The sequence below is a fragment of the Daktulosphaira vitifoliae genome, unplaced genomic scaffold (genome assembly GCF_025091365.1).
Source record: "Daktulosphaira vitifoliae isolate Bord-2020 unplaced genomic scaffold, ASM2509136v1 Scaffold_1, whole genome shotgun sequence".
Taxonomy (NCBI): Eukaryota; Metazoa; Arthropoda; class Insecta; order Hemiptera; family Phylloxeridae; genus Daktulosphaira; species Daktulosphaira vitifoliae.
Window position 1 is genome coordinate 45,817,221 of NW_026099572.1, and position 21,274 is coordinate 45,838,494.

At 35.2% G+C, this 21,274-nt stretch overlaps 1 protein-coding gene across 1 annotated transcript; it reads left to right on the top strand.

Moving 5' to 3' along the window:
• Window positions 1–14,542: 14,542 nt before the first annotated feature.
• On the top strand, window positions 14,543–19,534 carry LOC126906072 (uncharacterized). Its single transcript, XM_050686328.1, has 2 exons — window positions 14,543–15,382; window positions 16,442–19,534. Exons 1-2 carry the CDS (start codon window positions 14,956–14,958, stop codon window positions 16,555–16,557), a joined length of 543 nt encoding a protein of 180 aa, XP_050542285.1. The 5' UTR covers window positions 14,543–14,955; the 3' UTR covers window positions 16,558–19,534.
• The last annotated feature ends 1,740 nt before the right edge of the window (window positions 19,535–21,274 follow it).

Below are 21,274 nucleotides of genomic sequence, written 5' to 3' on the forward strand. Positions count from 1 at the left end.
TCTATATCTACATATTTTGTAAAAAAAAATAATCAGCCAAAATAATTTAACAATATTTAGTTGACTTCTTTAATACATTTTGACAACAAGAAAATGATATGATTTATTATTTTATATTACAATAGTATGTCAAATCAGTGGCGTATAGGATGATGAGGATAGATCACTCGCAAAACAAAATTGTTTACATGGTTTTTTTTGTATAAAGGGATAGTGAAAAGTTTTCTTATTTGTACTCTCCCCAAAATGAAACCATAGCAGCGCCACTATGTGCATATGAAGTGTTTATTATGTTCTTTAACATATATGTAAAAGGAGAGTAATGCAAAAATGTTTAGGTTTCATAGATATTCCCGCTAATAATTTTCTACATTTATAAAACATTAATTATTTTTAAGAGCATTAAAAATTATTTTTCACTTATTATAATTTATAAGGTTAATAAAGAGTCGTTTTTTTTTTTTTTGTAGATGGGCAATTTATAAAAACTATTAGGTAATAAAAGCCTCTTATTTAATTTTCTCGAAGAAGGGATACAAATTTCTTATTATATTTAAACTAGGTGAAAAAATTTATTCTGTGCGAAAATTAAAGCAGAATACATTGTCTAGTGATTAACTAAAATAGACGTTTTAATGTTAGAACTTGTTCAAACTTCCTTAAAACTTGAAAACTATATAATTTTGACAAGATTCGGGTGATATAAAAATAAAAGATACGCCACTATGTGTTAGGCAATATTGTTTTATAAATTTTACTATCAATATTATTAAAACAATAAATGTGAATAATGGTATATGAAAGATATATTATTTATTTACAAGCAAATCGGTAGTGGTTCATCTATATTTGTCTTATTTATTAAGAAAAAATTATTATTAATATGTAAACTTTTCGTATTACTCGTGTAAAGAGTAAAGATTCAATATGATAAAAAAAGGATATTAATATTTATAAATATTAAATATTAAATAGGATATTAAATATATAAGGATTCAAACCAATAAAATAATTAAAATGAAACAATGAGATGCCGGGTACTTGATAACCTTTTTTTATACACTGTATAGTTTAAATTGTTTGTTTTAATTAAAAAATGAAAAAAAAACATTAATTTATATAGGTTTGTACCATCTCGGACCACGTGAATACGTAATTAATATTGTTCGATGCATGTAATATTCTTAATAGAACTCTGTATGTATATTTATTACTAAGACTAGTATGTATGTACTTTAAAGGATGTCAAGTTTGTAAAACTTTTTCATAGGATTATGTAGTATTGTTGAATTAATTTTCGTTTTAGAATGGGATAAACGCCCCTAATCTTCTCTAAACTATAACGTAGATAACAACACGTTACTGAGTTTCAAGTCAATTATTAAACATTTATACTGGCTAACGGTTTGTTCAGAATGATAACAAAATTTATAAGTACATATAATTCTTAGTCTTATTTATTACTTATGATCGAGTACTAGAGTAAAAAATATTGGTACGCGCTCAATGATACAATTTGATCAAAATAAATGTTATTACTAACAAAAATCATTTTTTAACTATTAAAAAATTTATGATTTAAACATGAATAATTAGACAAAATAATTTCAACGGGTCCTCATAATCTTAAATAAACATGATTCTATAATTATGAATATTGTAATCCGCTCTGATAGTTTATTGGTATCGGTTATCGTTACAAATATTATAACGATAATAACCAGATTATAAAATGCTTTGGAAAAATATTTCCAGAAAAAGACACAAAACATATCTCAAAAATATTGATCATGGCGTATTTTAGTGATCTACGCATAAAAAAATGTTGTACCACTCCTTTTAAATTGTATCTAAATCCCCGACATTTACGTTATTACGTCTTAGGTTCATATTTTTAAGAGGCCGGTTGAGATATATCTTTTTCTTTATAATAACATTCATTATAATAAGGTCCGACACCACTTAATTTAGAGAAATGTACTAAAATTATAAATATTAAACTTGACATACAGAGCTATTTAAGAAATACTCGATTTTTCGTATGTCTTAATTACATAAACAAGCAATCGAGTCATTCTCGAGACGTATTGGTTCTTAAATGTTCGTGCAATTACTTACAGATTTAACTGTTATCCTTATATTGTGCAATAAACTCAAATAAAAAGACTTTCAATATAATTAATAACGAATATTATGTAACTCAGATGCTTTTTTCATTTTATCATATGACACGAGTCATGCAAACTGAAATTACAGTGTTATAAATTTAATACTTACATCATGACATTTGGATGTTAGGTATAATGTATAATCTAAGTATAATAATATGGTAGGTCCTGTAAGGTAATCCCTTTTTCATTTATTACGCCCAGTTTAGACCACATAATTTATACATTTCGAGTACAATGTTGTATTTAATCCGGCTGCTTCAGACCGAGTAACGTTTAAAGGGTTAAATCAAATCTTTATGTTTTATTTCAAACTACCATTCGTTGGTTATACTGTAAAACAACTGAGTCAAGGTGTAATTTACCGGAAACCACAAAACAATATTGTTAACAATAGCTGATATGGAGCAGCTAAACAGCAGCAAACAAAAGAGTGTATTACAATTTAAAACCATAACGTGTAATATCATTTCAAACATCAATACTGCTATTATTATTATTATTATTAAATTGTTTTGTCCAAATCGACCAGATTGACGCGGTAGTGAGCTGGAGACTACCAAGTCCAGCTGCGGTGTTTTTTTGGGCGTTTACTTCCGACGTGGTCATAAAAAAAAAAAATTGAAAATCATACGGGTATAGCATTATTGTGTTTTACAGGAGAAAAAAAAACAATAATTAATAATTGACCAGATAGTCGTTTGCGGGGGTACAATTCTTTTGTGACACCCCTTCGCAGGCAACTTGAAAGGGTATAAGTTCTCCCCGGGCTCATGGGGTTATTAACTCGTGTACACGTGGCCGGCCGAGAGTGGAACAATAAAACGCTTTGTTAGACGCCCGTGTAGTCATAAAAATAATTATTGGTATTATCGGGATTATGATTGACAGCTGATAGTAACGTTTGCCGATTGCGGTCGCAGGGTACACGGGGAACGCGCACCTGGGCCGATTACACAGGTAATTTGAAAGATCGTAAAGAAGCGGAGGGGAAGGCGACTCGCGTGTGGCGTGTAAAGATACGAAAACAATAGCGAATCTTTTTTTGTTTTTAATCAACGGTGCATGTATTACTGTGATATACACCTGGATTTTCGTATACGGGCGAAAAAATAACATAAACACAAACACTGGACGAGAAGACATCGTGTGTTGGACGCGTTTTGTCTCCCGAGTGTGAACCCCATACGGCACAGCGTTGACATCAAAAAAAATCCGTTTGTATATAAATAATAATATTATGTTAATGGGCTGGAAATTTGAGTAATCGAAAGGGGGATCGTCTTTAATGGAACGAGCGTGTGCCAAAACTCGTCTNGAAAGGGGGATCGTCTTTAATGGAACGAGCGTGTGCCGCCTCCGACGCGCACTGCTGTTTTTGTGTCTCGTGCCTCCAATGAACACGAAATATTTTTTAGACCGGCACGTATCTTGCATAATCATCGCGTTGTCGACATTTGGTCAATTTATTTGGCAAACATCATTATCATGATGATGATACGCGTTCTGGTCAAGTCACGGAAGTAGCGCGCGTCCCGCATAAAAAATATAATAAACAAACAAGCGCCTTTGAGCTGTGAACGGACCACCGCAATTCGTAGCCTATAGCAAAAAATAAATGCTAATCCGTCAAGTCTTGCAGAACGTCGTACTTGTGCTCACGGAAAAATGTGTTGCCATATGGTGCTGTCCGAGTAGTTTGCATATTATAACGACAGAAGGTGCCTATTTTTAAAATCCCATCAGTAACGCTTTAACGACTCGCGTTACACTTCGTACACGCGCGCGTCGAGATGCCTAAAACTTTTATTTTTACCCTCACAGACGCCGAGGAATTTATCACGAGAGCAATTTCGAATAGTGTACACACTATGAACAACTCACGAGACGTACGACACCTCAACAAAATAGAATCGACCGTCTCCGCGTGAAACACGAGCTTGCCGTCATAACCACCTCGTTGAATACAAATGATATCAGCGGTCACATTTTTAATTGTCCACATGTGGACGAGGTATGGTGACTAGCTGCGATTAAACGATTCTTCAATCACAATTATTCTTGCGGGACTCGAATTTCTTTTTACAGCTGACACACTTCTGAAGCGATACAAAGCATTGTTACTTATCAACATGTTTATGAACCGCTCGATACGTTGGGGGACACGTTGATGATTCATCAATTATGCACGCGCGTTTTGATTAATTATTCGTTCGATGGCACACTGTCGAGTTTGGGTAATTCCAGCCATGTGAAAACCGTCAACGTTATCTTCATTGGATGCTGTGAATAACATCAACCAACGTTCGGTGCGTACACAGGGGATAGGTCGTCGTACGATATTCCGGTTGACATGGGAACGGATTATTTTTCATTCGATAAAATAACAGAGACGGCTACTGACTCCTCCAAAGCGTGACATTAATTCATCACATTGCCGTGTCGATAAATCTTGAATATTATAATAATCAAGCTCATTTATTAACCGGAGAAAAATGTCTTTACAAACTGGTCGTGCACTCTGTCCAAATATACACAAAGGACGCGACGGGTGTCTCATACAAATTTAATAAGAACCGTTGCGCGTTATTCAATATCGTTTTTATTGTCCGATGACACGTTTATATGTCGATCAGTCTCAGCACCGTACGGGTGGACACATTGAAAGACAGATCTCTGTGCGTTTTGAATAGACGTCCGCGTTTAGGGTTATCCGATGGACCGATCGGGTGCAATGACAAGCTCGCGCAGCAACGCACCGATGAAATATGAATACCTTATCGTGATGCCGATCTATACGGTTTCGTTATCTTAACGAGAGCATCGCATCTGTTGTTCCGAAAAAAACGTATACGTATAATTTCTAGAGATGTACGCCCGCAACCAGTATAACGCATCTGCCACCGAAGATCAGCGGTCCGTATCGTTATTTATACGGTTCGTTCGTCCCGCACCAAGAACAGCCCTGGCGAAATGGGTTTCAACCACAATTTTCCGTGGAAATTACATAGTGCACCACGAGACGTGTGTTACTACCGTCCCGCGCAATAACATCGACGCTCGTTTAAATCACTTTTGTCCGGCGCGTTTCAACGGCAATAGCGACTACCCGTTGTACGCATTCGATAAAACTCTCCCGCACGCAAAGGTCCAATCACTGGTTTTACCGGTAGATAATGATTTGTCGTGACCGACAGTGGAGTGCTCGGGGTAGGGTTTTACACGTGGTCATTTTTTACTACCCTTTGTTCAAAATTTATCTTTAATACGCAGTTATTTTAATTTTGAGCGCTTTTGAACCCCACGCTGCCTCCTGGGCGCGAAAAAGTCACTCGATTCGTGTAAAATAGACCATTACTTCCAAAATATATAGTTAATATAATATATTACACACAATATTTATCTATTGATAACGCTAGAGCGGCAACAATAATTGCTTTTTTTGTGTAAACAAAACTAGCCTAAGTCTAATAATAATACTATAATACTAGTCGAGTATTATGATCGGCGATAAAATTGTAATTATATAAGACGATCATAAATTTATTAATTACAGGATGCACGTTGGTATTTACAGCGCTATGGATTATCATAAAAAGATTACAGCGAAAGGTGTAGGCCACCTCGGATTCGCTCCGGAGCAGCTGCGACAGTTCGAAGCTGTTTTATGCGCTAGTTTAAAATTAGAAAAGTTATAACGCACCGCAAACACACAGATGTTTTTTTACTCGAGGCAGCGGTAGTAAAAAGGAGCGCCGCAGGGGAGTTGACGAGGATATGTGCGATTATAAAAAATAATTTAAAAATGATTGTAGTGGTTTAAAAATTGATTTGTTCATAACAAATGCATGCATAGTTAACACACTAAATTCGGTTTCCATGTTACTGGCCATAAATAATCAGTTGTATAGTTGTTCTAACGATGCAGTTCATTGATTCGAGCACTTACCCGGTACTTACTAATTTGCCCTTTATACTACTGTTCTAAACAATGGACTTCCGATATTTGCCCACCTTCTGTTTTACAACATTATTATAACGAAAATATACGATGCTTCTATTAGTAATTCTGAATAAACTGCACTTTAAAGACACTTTATTAAAGTGTTATATTGATTTCGGTAAACAAAAGTCAACAATTATACAAATATAGGAATACAGTCTAAAAATGTATTCAGAATACGATTCCAAGGAATTAATAAACGAGAATAACAAAAGGAGTTTATTCAAAGTGTAGGCTTTCACGTGGCTTTTGATGTAGTTTCAAGTTGAAATTTGTAAATTGAGTTTTAACAGTTCAGCTGCTCTTGTGCACTTAAAAAATGCAAATCCGTTCGCTTTTTCGCTGCTTATTTTCCACCGTTAGTACGAAGAAAAAATCGTACAATGTAATGTATGAATAATTTTATAGGATTAGGTAATTTGATAGTGTAATTGGACCAAATCGATTGGTTGTTTTGTATTGAAATTAGCATAGATTTATCGTTGCCTCTGTACGTAACAAGATATTTTCCTCTACCTGTACATTTAAAAGCACAACTGACGTTGAAACGAATTCATATTTAAATACTTGATTCGCTCAACACGCGCCATAGTGTTGAATAACTCACAATAATAATAATAATAATAATATTATTACTACAATAGCAATCTCGGCAAGTCCCCCCACAGTGACAATAGAAGATTTACCCCTTTTTGCATAATATATTATGTTACTCGGCTGATTGTACGGAACGACAACATTGTTGTACAAAACATCGGCACGTCACGGCCGCATGCGCCACCCGGTCAGGTCGGACAACATTGTACTTTTTTTATCTCGATATGATTTTACCCGTTCTGACACATTCTAAAAAAATATGCCGATTGATAATAATAATTCACGTCATGTTTGAATTACGCCACTGGACAATTGGTCGAAGGTTTGGCAGTTTGATAAACAGCATATCCATCTGTTCATATCATAATCATTTTGATCCGACTTGTTCTATGTGTATTTGTAAAAAAGCTAACAATACACGTAGTACTTAAAAAAAATAATTTAACATTACATTATCTGATTACGTATGTTTCATTCATTACTGACGTTTTTAAACATTTCAAAATTTTACAGTTATTGTAAAATGATTAAATATTAAGTTTGTTAAACTTTAAAAAGAGTAATCGTCGAACGGATTTTGATGTTATTTTTAAATTTAAAATCGTTTGGTTTTCGCAGGCTTNATGTTTCATTCATTACTGACGTTTTTAAACATTTCAAAATTTTACAGTTATTGTAAAATGATTAAATATTAAGTTTGTTAAATTTTAAAAAGAGTAATCGTCGAACGGATTTTGATGTTATTTTTATATTTAAAATCGTTTTGTTTTCGCAGGCTTTACTTCCGGAGTTGAAAAGAGTACAGAAATCATTTTCCGGAATAGGGGATGAAGTCAAATGGCCACCTGCAGGTTCTTTTTTTTAAATAGCAATCACTTAAAAATTAACGAATTTTGAATGATTTAATATACTAAAAGTAGGCGCATTATTGGCGTGTGATATGTTTAGATTTTTCAGTTATATTAAATGAAACACAATGAAGAGTATCAAAAATCGGCAGGGACTGAGCTGATGTCCTGGTGGGCCCGCGGGCATCATATTACAAAACGTCTAAGATTAGATTATGAGTAAAACCGAAAGCTGAAACCTTCAAAATTATTCTTTATGTTTTAGTTTGTTATGATTTTTATTGTACGTTCAAAAACGTTAAATATTAAATAAGAAATTTTAACAAATATAAATCAGCAAAAAACGCTTTTTCTGCCAATAGACGGTTTCAAACAACTTAAGGTTAAAAGTTGAATCAATCGCGTTACATGAACGATAAAATTGTATTCAATAGTTTTTATGTTTAATAGCATAAATAATCTATAGTTTGCGTTTTTTATAACTTGCACGTAGAAGAACACAAGTTAACCGAGATATTACTTGTTATCTATTTCTAGTTTCTTAGAACTGATTTTATGTACAATATGTATGCGTAATACCAAGAGATGTAATCATACGTTATGAAATATCAAATAAATATATTTATACATTTAATACAGGAAGACTAATCATTTGAATCTATGATTGGAGATAACTCCATTTAGGGTTGACAGTAACATAGTAGTTTTGATGGATGACAACAGTACGTCATCCGGAGTATTTTTAAAAACATTTTTTTTAACATGTAAATATTGCGAACGCTACCGACTTGAAGATAAAACACGTACTCGCACAGTAATCTATGTCACGAAGTAGCAGTTTAAACATGGACCGTGTGGCAAATATTAGTCAATACTTGATCTAAGTGTGCTTTGTTTACACTCTTTGTAGTGTTAACGGATATCGTCTACGAACAACAGTTATCTCGACATTTTAAAAAGAGGCTGTCGGACCATTTTAACGACAACCACCTTTTGACACTGCAGCCAGCAGCTCCCCTTTTAAACCGAACCCCGCCTAGAGATGTGTAATTATATTTTTAAACCCGGCCATGTGTTCAGTTTCAGGAGCACTTGAGACGCGTTAAGCACCGAAATACATTTACCAGAAGGGAAAAAATATAAATCCGTGTTTAATTAGTCGACTCAACGCGCTTTCGGTCACAACACTCGGCCCTGTCTACGACAGACGAGTGTTTTTCCTGCACAAAACGTGAAATGCTGTACCCCTACTTTCGGATTCTCAGCTGGGGAATCGTCCACCGATACCTTTTCTGCGGGCGCCGTGTAATGTTACTCTTGCACACAAGAGACATTTTTCATGGAGGGGCAAATAATTTTTTTAAATGTTTGGTATCCGCTCAACAGTCACGCCGTATTAGGGGAGTGACCCGAGTCCTCGGCTAGGGAACCGTGCGTGGAGGCCTAACTATAGGCTCAACATGAAGGAGATTAGCTCTCGCAGTTAACGAATTAGCTTTTCGAACAATTAAAAAAAATTATGTACGCTGTTCATGTACACGTATAGTGTTTTTTAGGGTAGGGTGAAAATACCATTGGCATCCTAAGAGAGTCTTATTTTAATATGCGCCTATTGGCCTCACAGAAAAATATAACTATAAACAAAATATCTCATTATAGTTTTGAGTCGTAAAATGAAGTATCACTATAAATTTAATTAATTAAAACCAAACTTCCGCGTTCCATAAAAAATAATTCTCTTAATTCCTGGCATTCATAATTTAATAATAATAAAATTTTATTATCTTTTAATCAAACAAAATCTCATAATACTCTGAGAATACATATGAGAATTGACCGATAAAAAATTCAAGAGGGGCTAAATTTTACTGCCCCCCTTTGTGACCGTCCATGTTTGCATAATGCCATTCGATTAGAGCAAAAGCGATGACTACACTGAATTTTGTCCCCTGTGCGCTTTGTTGGCTAAATAAACGAAGAAAATAAATCTGCAACGCTGACCCTCCCCTCGTGGCAAGTCCAGCGTGTGTACAGTTCATTAACGGGCATTCAAGATTTTAACCCTTGACACAAATGTCGAGCTGCGTATGGGACACGGACATTTTCGACGGTAATTAGACACGGTCTCCGGCAGCCCTTTGTAAGGACACCTGCGAGTGTTTATGCTACACACGCACACATTACACGTATTGAGTAACCCTCGAGGATCCCAATAGCAATCATTGTGCTCGAACAATCCACACTCGGACATCGGGCTCGCGACCTCTAATAATGCACCGATGAACAATGCATAAGATCACAAATGAATAATAATTGTCCTTTTTTTTTGAATAACTCAATTAAGAGATGGTTCAACAACAAACTTGGCACCGACGAATAAATTAAACGTGTTGTACTGCCACACATGTTTTATTTGTGTCGTGTACAGATGCACTTTGATTTCTAATGTGCGCTCCTATCAGTTGCATACATGTGTACAATAATAATAATAATAAATTATCAACAGTGGCATTAAAATGCAACGCTTTTATCTTTGTGTAATAGTAAAAATTCATTAGCTTTTTTTATTAGAATTATACAAACACATTGCAACTCTTATACGCAGCGATTGAAATGTAGGTCTTCCGCGTTCAACTTTTTATTATTACTGATTACATATCAAAAAATATACATACATCATAACTTGTTATTTTAATGATTATTAAAACGCTACTCTCAATAATTTATCGACTGCAGACGTGTGTACGGATAACGTTTATTTATTGCATTAAAAAAATCGAGTCCAACTGAGTAAATTTGTCTAACAGTTTGACCAAGAGAGTTCAAAAATGAGAATGCTAAAGACACGCTGTTCTTACATTCTTATGTATTTCGTCATTTAAAAAAACCGTTTAGTATTTCAGTACAATAAAACATTAAATTACATTTAACAGGGCTGCGAACCGGCCGTTTATTTTCGTGGGATATTACATTATAATAATGTCATGGTGGACTCATTATGTCGCCTATGGGCACATTATAAAATAACCACACTGCATGCGCCCCGTCGACACTTCCAAAAGATACACCTTGTGTTTGACAATGCGACACTTAAAAAAGTACACACTAATAAGTGTAACCACCGTGGGAATGCAAAGCACTTTGTTCTCGTTATTTTAGGATTAATGAATTCCTCGGACCTCGTCGTAACCGTAACGCAAAGTAAAATTTCGTGACTATGGCGTTAAAACGTCTTTTTATATATTTTTACAACAATTACATAGCTACTTCCCACTTGCGTCCTTCGACTCTTTCCTTCTTCTGTAGTTAATATGTATTGTACTTATATGCGGCTTCACGACTTCGTCACTGCAAACGCGTTGTGCTTGCTGGGAATTTTAACGACCAATTACTGAAGTCAAACCAACGTGACAATACGACCTTACTCAATCTCTGTACAGTAAAACATTAAGTACAAGGGAATCCTACAATCTTTCGTCTGATCTATTTAAAATGTCATCTTTTCGGTTCGGCGAGTTTTATGACATAAAAATAGACGACAAATAGCCTTTAATATAAATTGAAAAAAAAAACGACACGGTTAATCATACTCGTCTACCAGAAAATACCTAATTAAGTTATTATTTTACTTTTATTTAATATTATTACATTTTTTTTTTTTAATTAAGGAATTCTACCTGTAATTAAAAAAATAAATAAACACGTAATTGTAGCTCATCAAATCTTTGAACTTCATCAATTCGAATTGTATTCACTTTTTATTGAAACCAAAATTCAACAAGTTATTTATCACGTACAGTATTGCAATTAACATCACTGATCGTTGCGCGTGGACTACTAAATGGCCGAAAATCATAAGACCGGATTTCCGTTCAATGAATAGAATGGGTTTTTTTCTACAGGTACGCTATATGGTCATGTGTTAGTTACAGGGATAGATAGTACATTGTGTTCAAACACTGAAGAATAGCATGCAGTTGTTTACACGTAGTGATTCGGATGACAAAACCGCTTCCATAAAGCTTTTTTTTTAGTTTGTACAAATTATTTTATGCAATGTTCTAGTTGTTACAGCTACTAAACATCTAAACAAAACAAAAATCACCTAAACGATTGTCTGGGAAAATAAATAGGAAACACCGACTGCGATTGCCGGACCGTGACTCATGTTTTTATGCATGAGGTATGTAATGTGAGAAAAAAATGGAAACACGGATTGTTTAATTATTATAAGGGCGTTATTACAATTATTTTTTTAATGTTTCCTGTCCAAAGAAAATCTGCTCGGTAGTGATTGAAATTCTAATAATCCCGATATGTATATATATATGTTGAATAACTAAAAACAAATATTGCCTCATTGAAATTGTCTTTGTACCATTCAGTAAATAATAATACCACGTCGTTACGTTATACTGTCACCGTGTTAATTATTTAAATAACAAAATATGCATAACGAGTGTTCGAAGATTACAAAGTGAGTTGTAAGAACTTGCCCACGCACCATAATCACCTAATATAATTTATCTATGTTGTGTTTTAATTACAAAGTACCGCACAAGCGGCTTGTGCACCACAAGGTTAATACAACTGATTATATACAATGCAATAATTTTTTATTATGATTATTTTAGAAATTAGGTCAAAATACAATGAAAGGATTAGTTCGTAAGAAACATCCCACAGAGATAACCAAAATATTCCGTAAACAACATATTACTGTTTTACTATTTCTTAGTTGAGAGGTTATCGACGACGTTTAATTACTACTAGTCAAAGGCGATTGAATGGGACATTTGTCGTCCGCGTTGGTCGCAACAGTCCAGAGTATTTGTCCATCTTCGACCGGCACACCAGAGAGAAAATGAAAATCCCATAGCTGCTGCTTGAGTAAAAGCATCTCTAGACCGATTTTTCTGGATTCTTCTAGCGCATCGTCGTGTTCCCATTGCTGTTGGTCGAATATCAGCCCTCTTCGAGCTTTAGCAGCTTTAACCAGCATCAGATACAAGTGGCGCGTACTTTGTGTTATTGTCAATAATAACATTTACACTGTTTTGTCTGTGGCGAGTAGTGAAATGTGCTTATGTCGAGTAGACTGACCACAAAGAGTGGAATGGAAGGAGTACAACATCGACCCACGAATTGCGCCGTCTTACCAAATTAGGAAAAGTCTGCTAGGGTGTAAGATCAGTGGTAGGCGGAAAATTGAACAAAACGCGTAGGCGATGGCGTCCTTTGTTAACCGTTGGTCACAAACGAGTTTTGTCTGTTTAATATTGAAATGTAATTTATCAATTAGAAGAAATCCTCAAGACTAGATTTCTGGATATTTAAATTCAATACCAAACATTTGGAGTACACGAAGGGCGCGTATATAAATCACTACGAACCGGCGTTTTCAAATGTATTATAATCATTGTGAACCGTGAAAAGGGTGGCCGGGGCATAATCTTTTAATTGTGTTCTTCCATCATAACTGAAACATTCTCATACTGTACGCGGCGGAAAGAAGAACATCACATCAATTATTACCGTCGGCTAGTGGTGACGGCGGCGGGGGAGAGATTTCTATAATATTATTTTCTCCACGCCGCGTTGGTGGCCGCCGTAGGTCATCCGTGGAAATCCTTGGACGCTTCCTCCCGGTAATCATCCGCACAGAACGAAGAGGTATGGCACATCAACCCGATTTCTCTGGTGCAGGGGCCGTAACCCTTACGCGCACACCGAAGCGGCTGCAATCCTTCGGCCAGAGTACAATACCCCCGTCCGAGCATTACTTATATGTAATAATCAAGTATTCTTCATATCGTGTGCCGCGCGTTCGGGATTCGCATTACTCGGCGGTCGTCGTCGTCGTATAGTAATTTTTTTTTATAATACAATAAGTCGTTCATATAAAAACATCATACACGCGTTTACTACTATTATTGTTTGAGGTGGCGTTGGCGATTGTTTATTATTGTATAAAACGCGCTATTGTTACAGTCTTATCTAAATAAGCGCCACACAAAATAGTCGATCACACTTAGCCTATCGACGGTAACGCGCAATATTGTTTTACGTGTAATGCATTTCAGCGGTTTGAAGGTGGTAAATGCCGTTTTTCAAACCGGAAACCGTTTTGTGAAAATAATCGGACAACACTAAACGCAGCGATACATGTGCAATCATTGAAAATGCACTAGTCGATATAAATAATGCGTAGAGACCATTCAGTGTGTCGTAAATTTCACCGTGAATGTGTCTATTCATAGCGTGTTGTTTGTTTATATAAAGGTGCAATGATCGCATTGCCAACACAAATGTAACCGTCTCGATTCGAAATTGAATACAGAGTTCAATTAGCAAAACCGAGAAGAGTAAAATGCATTTTCGAATGCATAATAAAACAATCCGAGACCAAACTCGAATAATAAAAAAAACAAAATAACAACAATAATAATAATAATAGTAAAATCTAGAACGGGCCTTAACGTCTGTAACGTACACGCACACAAACACAAACGGAGCACATGGCTGTTAGGATTTTATTGTTATTATTATATTTCTCTTTTTCTTTTCTCGTACGTTTAAATGTATTTTTTTTTTTTATGATCATTACCAGCGCGTGTATACGACGACGACGACGACGACGACGAACCGCATATAGTAGTAAACACGCACGCGCATGTGCGCGTCGGTTGTACGGCGAGAGACCGATGGATAGGCGGCGGCGGTGGCGGGTAAATCTTGCGCGCGCTCAAAAACCCGTGGGCCCAACGTACAAACTGGTATTGTTGTCAGTCGCGGTGGTGGTGGGGATACGGTTTAGGGACGGCGACGTTCGCGGTGGATGACGTGCCACTGTTCCTCCACCCCGCCGCCCACCATAGATGGAGCGCCGCCATAGTACGTGACCTCGGCGGTGACGCTCGGGCCCCGCTGTACGGACCCATTTCATTCTCTCTCCGTACGCCGTTTCACATGCAATCTCGACGTTCGCGCGTCCGTCCGGCGTCCATTTTGTGTGTGCTGTTAATAACATTGTACCCGTATCGTTATAATATTTTTATCGACGTTTCGGTCAATAGTCGCGGTGTGTGAAATTGTTTTTAATTTTTGTTGTTTAAAAACCGTTTGTTTGTTTTTTTTTTTTTTCACTCGTCTACTTAAACGTTCTGTGTTGAGTGAGCGAGTGTTGTTTTTCCAACAAAACGAAATTCATCGGCCGACCGTTGTTCAGTGTACGCGCGCTTCGAGTGCCAGTGCAGTTTGGACCTAAGTACTATTTTTGATCGCTTATTACGATCTTTATCATTGTGTTTTGTTTACACCCGTCGTCGATAATACGACAATGACGGTTACGTTCGTGTCGTTGGCGACCGATGGAGTCACCGTCGGCAGACGCGTGTTGATGGCCAAGACGGATTCGCTGAGTAACGTTGATAACAACAACGGACCGGTCACGGCAACGGCTGCGGCCACCACGGCGGTTACGGGCAAGGCGTCCGTGCTAAGCGTAAAGCGCGTGCTGTTCGGACCGCCGGCCGACCGCTCAGAAACGCGGGCGTGGCTTGAGCGACAATTGCAGTCGGCAGCAGCGGCCAATTCTCGTTCCTGGAACTTTGATTTTGTCAACGAACGGCCGATGCGTGACAGCCCTGCTGACCGTTACGCGTGGGAACGCATCTGTCTACCACAGTCGTCACCTCAAGCGGTTAATGTTAACGAAGAAAGCGACCAACAGAACAGCAGTAGACAGCGACAGTCTCGAGTTACAGGTAATTGTCTATTGAGTAATTATTATCTAGTAATTAACTTTTTCTATCAGCGTAAGGGTATACTGAATTATATTGCTATCAGAACGGCCGTTTCCCCCGATAGTTGCACGGCAACCGGCCCCGGACACCTGCATTGAAAATAGGGTGCAGTGAACCCTTCTGTTGGGTGAGAGTAGGGTGAGCGCAGCTACTGTGGGAAAAATGTAATAAAGTATGAAACCGACGAAGGGGGAGTTTTTATATTCTCCTTTCTAATCTTAGTTTATTACCTTAAACCCTTTTTGGATAAAAAAAAATAAAAAGTAATAAGTGTCATCCCGGAAAAAATCTGTTGTTTATGTCCGCCCACCGATTGGTTTCAGTCGATAAAACGCGAATATACCTAAACCTTTGTTGTCGACCCGGTGTCTGTGTGTACGTTATAGTTTTTGTAAAGGTGTAAAAAAAAAAAAATAAATAAAAATAATATTATGCAAAAAATACAGTAGCGATTGGCGTTGGACGATAGCGAAATGGCGCGAAAACAATTAACGTCGAGCAGAGACCTTGAATATGGTTGTACGTTTTTTTTATTTAATTTTTTTTCATTTCGGAATCGCGCTTATTTTTTTTTTTAGGTTATGCAAATATCGTTACTAAATATTGTGTTTATATCAGCATTGATGAGTGTGCGTGTGACGAGGACACATGATATTTTTTCCCCCAACCGGGAGGAGAGTAGTGTCACATTATACAAATGTACGATACACAAGGATCTGCCCATAATAATAATAATAATAATAATAATAAGCTCGCGTTGCATATGTGCACACGTGTTCGAGAGACCGGTTTTTTTTTTCTCGTCCCACACACTCGTATTAGTAGTTAGTTACACGACGTGGTGGGGAAACGACAACTCTCGGACATGAAGTAAATTGATGATACATATTAAAAAAAATTAAAAAGGGAAAAATGCATCAGTTATAAATTGGGCGTGGTGGTCATATTCATCATTAATAGACTAACGTGTGTTACCTATGGGTTGTATTAACAAATCATTTTTTTTTTCTTATGTTTTAGACTTTATGAGTAAAACCAAAAAGAGACCTCTGACCACCATCGGGTCTTCGAATAAAGTAGTAGACGAAGATTTATCAGTACCAGCGAGTAAGAGAACTCGCCGAACGGCTATCTAAATTGGTAAAGGATGCACAGAGTAAATATAGAAAACTTCAAGTGCCCAAAAGTTAATTTTCGCCTCTAAAATTTTCGAGATCTCCCAAATAGATAGTCTTACTATATTATTAACTTCTACAGGATTTGTTGTCCCTAGAAAATACTTTTATTGCATTATTTATATGTGTATAATTTTTTCAAAACCATCGTTATTGTACAGATGTTTTTAAATTTTAAAAATTTTTAAAAATTATGTATTTTTTTTAAACAATTAATATTTATACTGTTTTGTTTTTTTGATCTCCTTCACGACTATTGTTCGGTTTTCCATTGCTTATTATGCCCAGTCCAATTTTGTTGTTTTATTTGTCTTGACAAAATTTTAACGAAGAAAACCCATCCTTTAGATGAATGTATTTTCTTAAAATAAAACTATCATATAATTTTAATTAATGTTAACTTCTTAGATTAATGTCTGTACGTTTAGTATTAGCCTTAGATTTTAATGTTAACGTGCAATTATACATTTAATTTTTAACTTAAGCTTAAATACATACAAATTATAAGCGAAAAATTAATATAATTTAGCATCACTCATAAACAAGTTAACAACACTATCATTTATTTTTCTTTTTTTTTTTTTTTTTTTATTAAAACTTTTTTTCATTTTTCGAGAAGATCTCAACTTATAAATGATAAAAATCCAAAGATTCATTGGTCTCTTATGATTATTCTACAAACTTCCAAAGATATTAATGATTTAAACTTTTCAGCTCATTATTTAAAATCAAAATTTCAGACTGTCTTGGTGTTATCTTTTACTCAGCAGTTCTATCCGAAAAAAATGATCGAAGTTCTGTGTCTCTAGATAACGCCATTTAATTATTTTAATAATTTATCCAATTAAACTCTTCGAAATATAAATTATTCAGGGCAAATATGCACATCACAAGATAAAAATTGAATTTAACAAAATTTTATTATTCCATTATGGGACTGAAATGATCTCATTGTTATTAACTTTTTTTTTACACAAGGTTATTTTGAACAAAAAATTCACTTGTTGTAAAAATATCTTGTATAGATTAATTGTTTTTCTTGTTTATATTATTATTATTATTATTATTAATAAATATATTTACATATATATTATTTATATGGAAAGAATAAAGTAAAAATTGTTCAACTCGCCAGGGTTGTAATCGTTCTATTTTGTAAAAACAGTTTCTCTTATATTTTTATATATTCATTATGTGATGTATTATTCTGATCTCAACAGAAAAAAAAATTACTTTTTTTTCCAAAGGTATCAATTAAATGTAATATGTTAAATTTGTTTAATTTATATTACTTTTAACCCTGTAAGAGAAATATATATTTTTTCAATTTAGACCGAGTAACAATTTTTGTTTTATTTATGGTTATAAAAGAAGTTAACATTTGAAAATTGTACATACAATTTATATAGGATTGTGTTGTTTTTTTTTTATTATTATTATTCGACAGTGTTTTTTTAGACTTATAATACCGTAGACATTAGAAAATAAAATGTAGACTCTAATTGTCTTAAGTGTAAGCAGTGACATATTTTTAATATATATATATATAAATATATTTGTAGTTATATATATGTATGTATTGTATATAAGAAAATAAAATATATGTATTTGTAATAAGAATTGAAATACTTATTTTAGTTTAACAGGAAATATAGTATTTAATAATTAATTCCTCTATGTTGTAATATTTTGAAAAATTGGTTTACCAAGTATAACATAAAAAGTATTCCTATCGACATTCCCGACTTATCTGTTAGTAAAACTATCTCTTGGTTGTTGTATTTAGCATAAAAAAGTGTGCTCATCACAATTAAATGAAACGACTACTATGACGGAGTTCTTGTAACAATCACGTTTAATGTCTTGTGTCATAATCTTTGTGGTAACGTTTTCTTTTTTATTAATGCTTATTACGTAAAATTCAACCGAAAAACTCAGTAATTTTTGGTGATAAATAGTTTTGTTAACAAACCCGCCGAGAATATTATCTGAAATTGGGTATTAAAAATTGAGAAACTGTTAAAAAAGGTTCTTGGAATTCTAGGAATTACTCGACCGTTGAGTCCACGTATGTGGTGAAAAGTACGTCAAATAAGTATGACTAACATGAGTAGGTTCATTGAGATGAGTCACCAGAGATAAAAACGTCTAGACACGGTCAAATGCAGTCGGAAACCTTTCCGGTTCCTACAGGAATTCCATACTCGTGCGAACATGTAGGATATGTGTAAATTATAAAATATTTTGCTACGGATTACATTTTGAAATATTCTCAGATTTGACCGATAAAAAATAAACGTATTGACGTTCGGCTAAAATCTATTGATCATTTAGTTGTTGGAGTTGTTTTCGAGGTCGGGCAACGAGTCGCGTGTTAAACATGGTGTTTATCTAATGTGATGCGAGGCATTTTCTCGGGGGGTGGTGTGTAGTATAAAACAACGGGGGTGTGCGATTATCAACCGTCATCATGCTCTTTACTGTGTGCCTTGTTCTTAATTGTAGCCCGTATAATTTTTGTCGTTGTTCATGTAAATCGATACACCCTATACTGTCACGAGCGTGTAGTTGTTTTTATCTATCCGTGTTGTCCGCATGCCGAAAAAGGTCTCCAAAGATAGAACCTGACACAGGACGATTCGATACTGGTGGCGGCAACGTTATCTTATAAAATTGTATTTGGGTGGCGGCAACGGACTACTCGCCCATGGCTATTTGTCACGTATTTATCTTCATAAGTGTGTTAGGAATCAATTGGCTCCAAAAATATCATATCAAGATAAGCAAAGCATTACTTCGGGAGACGACAACCCCCGCTGGGAGAGGCCACTGTCTGCACTGTTTTAAACGGTCGCCAAGCACCAAAAGAAGGGCGTTTATTTTACAAATAAAAAAAAAAAAAAGATACAACGTATACTACGGTATTTAGTTTGACCCCAGATAATAACGACCACTTCGACGCGACACACGTGCAACCCCCTTAAGTAAAGCGATGATACCCTTACATTTTAAACGTGACGAACCTTAGAAATTACAACAACGGCTAAGAGGTTTTGGCGCCTTTTTTTACGATTACAAAATACCAAACGCTCAACGGCTTACAAATACTCTGGATAATTAACTAACCGTGTTCTTATAAAAAGAATCTTGTCTGGCCGATCACAAGACCAGTGGCGAAATCAATAGGAGAGTAGCGGCGACAATAGTACTTTGAGTGAACTTTATATTTTTATGGTTCTATTTTTTTTATTTCGAAAGAAGTAACAACAAAAGTTCTCTCAATGGTAAAATGCAGAATTTTCTGAAGTGGGAGGGCGCAAAAAGTTTTTAGACATATTTTTTGAAGTTCAAAATACTTTTAACAAGTAGACGACGATAGTGCACGAGCGGACGCCCTTTCCCTAGAGAAAATTCTAAATACAGCACTATGCAAGATTCGAGAAAAACTTTTAGATATAATAAAAATATAATTCAATGAATAATTGTCAGTTTCAACACAATTAACCAAGACTGTATACTATAACGTATTTTATTTAATTTTCCACCATACTAAACTATATCAGTTCAAAAACGTCAGTGCGGAGAAAGTAAACCAAACAAAGATTATAAATATCTTCGCGGTTTTACACGGCGGCAAACTGGATGGGTGTTTATTTTTCGATCCTTTACCGTTGAACGATCCTGTGGGCTTCTTGAACAAAAAATTCGGTTAATATTTTTGGGGTGCACTACCGGTATTCTTATGTACTGAACGGGTGAACGGATATTTGTCGCGAGCAATACAAAGCAAATAATAAATCATTGCGACCACACGCGTTTTACGATGACTGCATATAGTCGGTCTTTTTATTACTTGAATCTTAGTTTTCCTGCACTTGTTTGTCACAATTTTTTATCAATAGCGAATATATTAATTTACAGCCTTTTACAAACCAGTATCGATTGCTTCACGCCTACATTACTTACAATTCATACATTCGACGGTATTACTTTTCATATTCAAAAGAAGGTGGTGTTACTTTATGTTGTCACTAAATATATTTTTCAATCATTCTTCTAATCTTTGACCTTCGACTGTAGTAATTTAGAATTAGTACACAATATAATAGTGTTATTCGACGAACAATAAGAAAATATTTATATGCACCGCATGCGCTTTTCATGGCACATGATCGTTACACACGCTATTTTCGTGTGCATTAAGTTGGTTTAATGATATTAAAGAGTATCGAAAAAAATACAACTTTATCTACTTGAGTTATAAATCTTCACTTTTTTTCTTCTTCAAAATTTTGTTCGCTGTTGTCGACAAACGAGATCGTTGTGTAACTAAATTGCACTCTACACTTAAATTTTTATTTAAATTTAACTCCTCGAATAAGTTGCAAGAGTGTTTTACATAAAAGTATTTGAATGCATTGTGTTTTCGCATAGCAGTCCGGTGCTGTTGGTTTTTTACGCGCACTCGCAACGTGCAATAAACAGGTACATGAGAATAAACTACTTTTCCGTCCCACGTAAATAAAACGAGTAAAATACAAGACATTTTTTTTCTTAGCTTAAAAACTACCATTCATAGCAATCGTCAATCGCAGTGTCAAGCGACACCTAATTCGAAAATCTCACGAGGGAGTGCTGTTACGCGATCGCGATTTCCTGCCGATAGAATGTTTCAAAT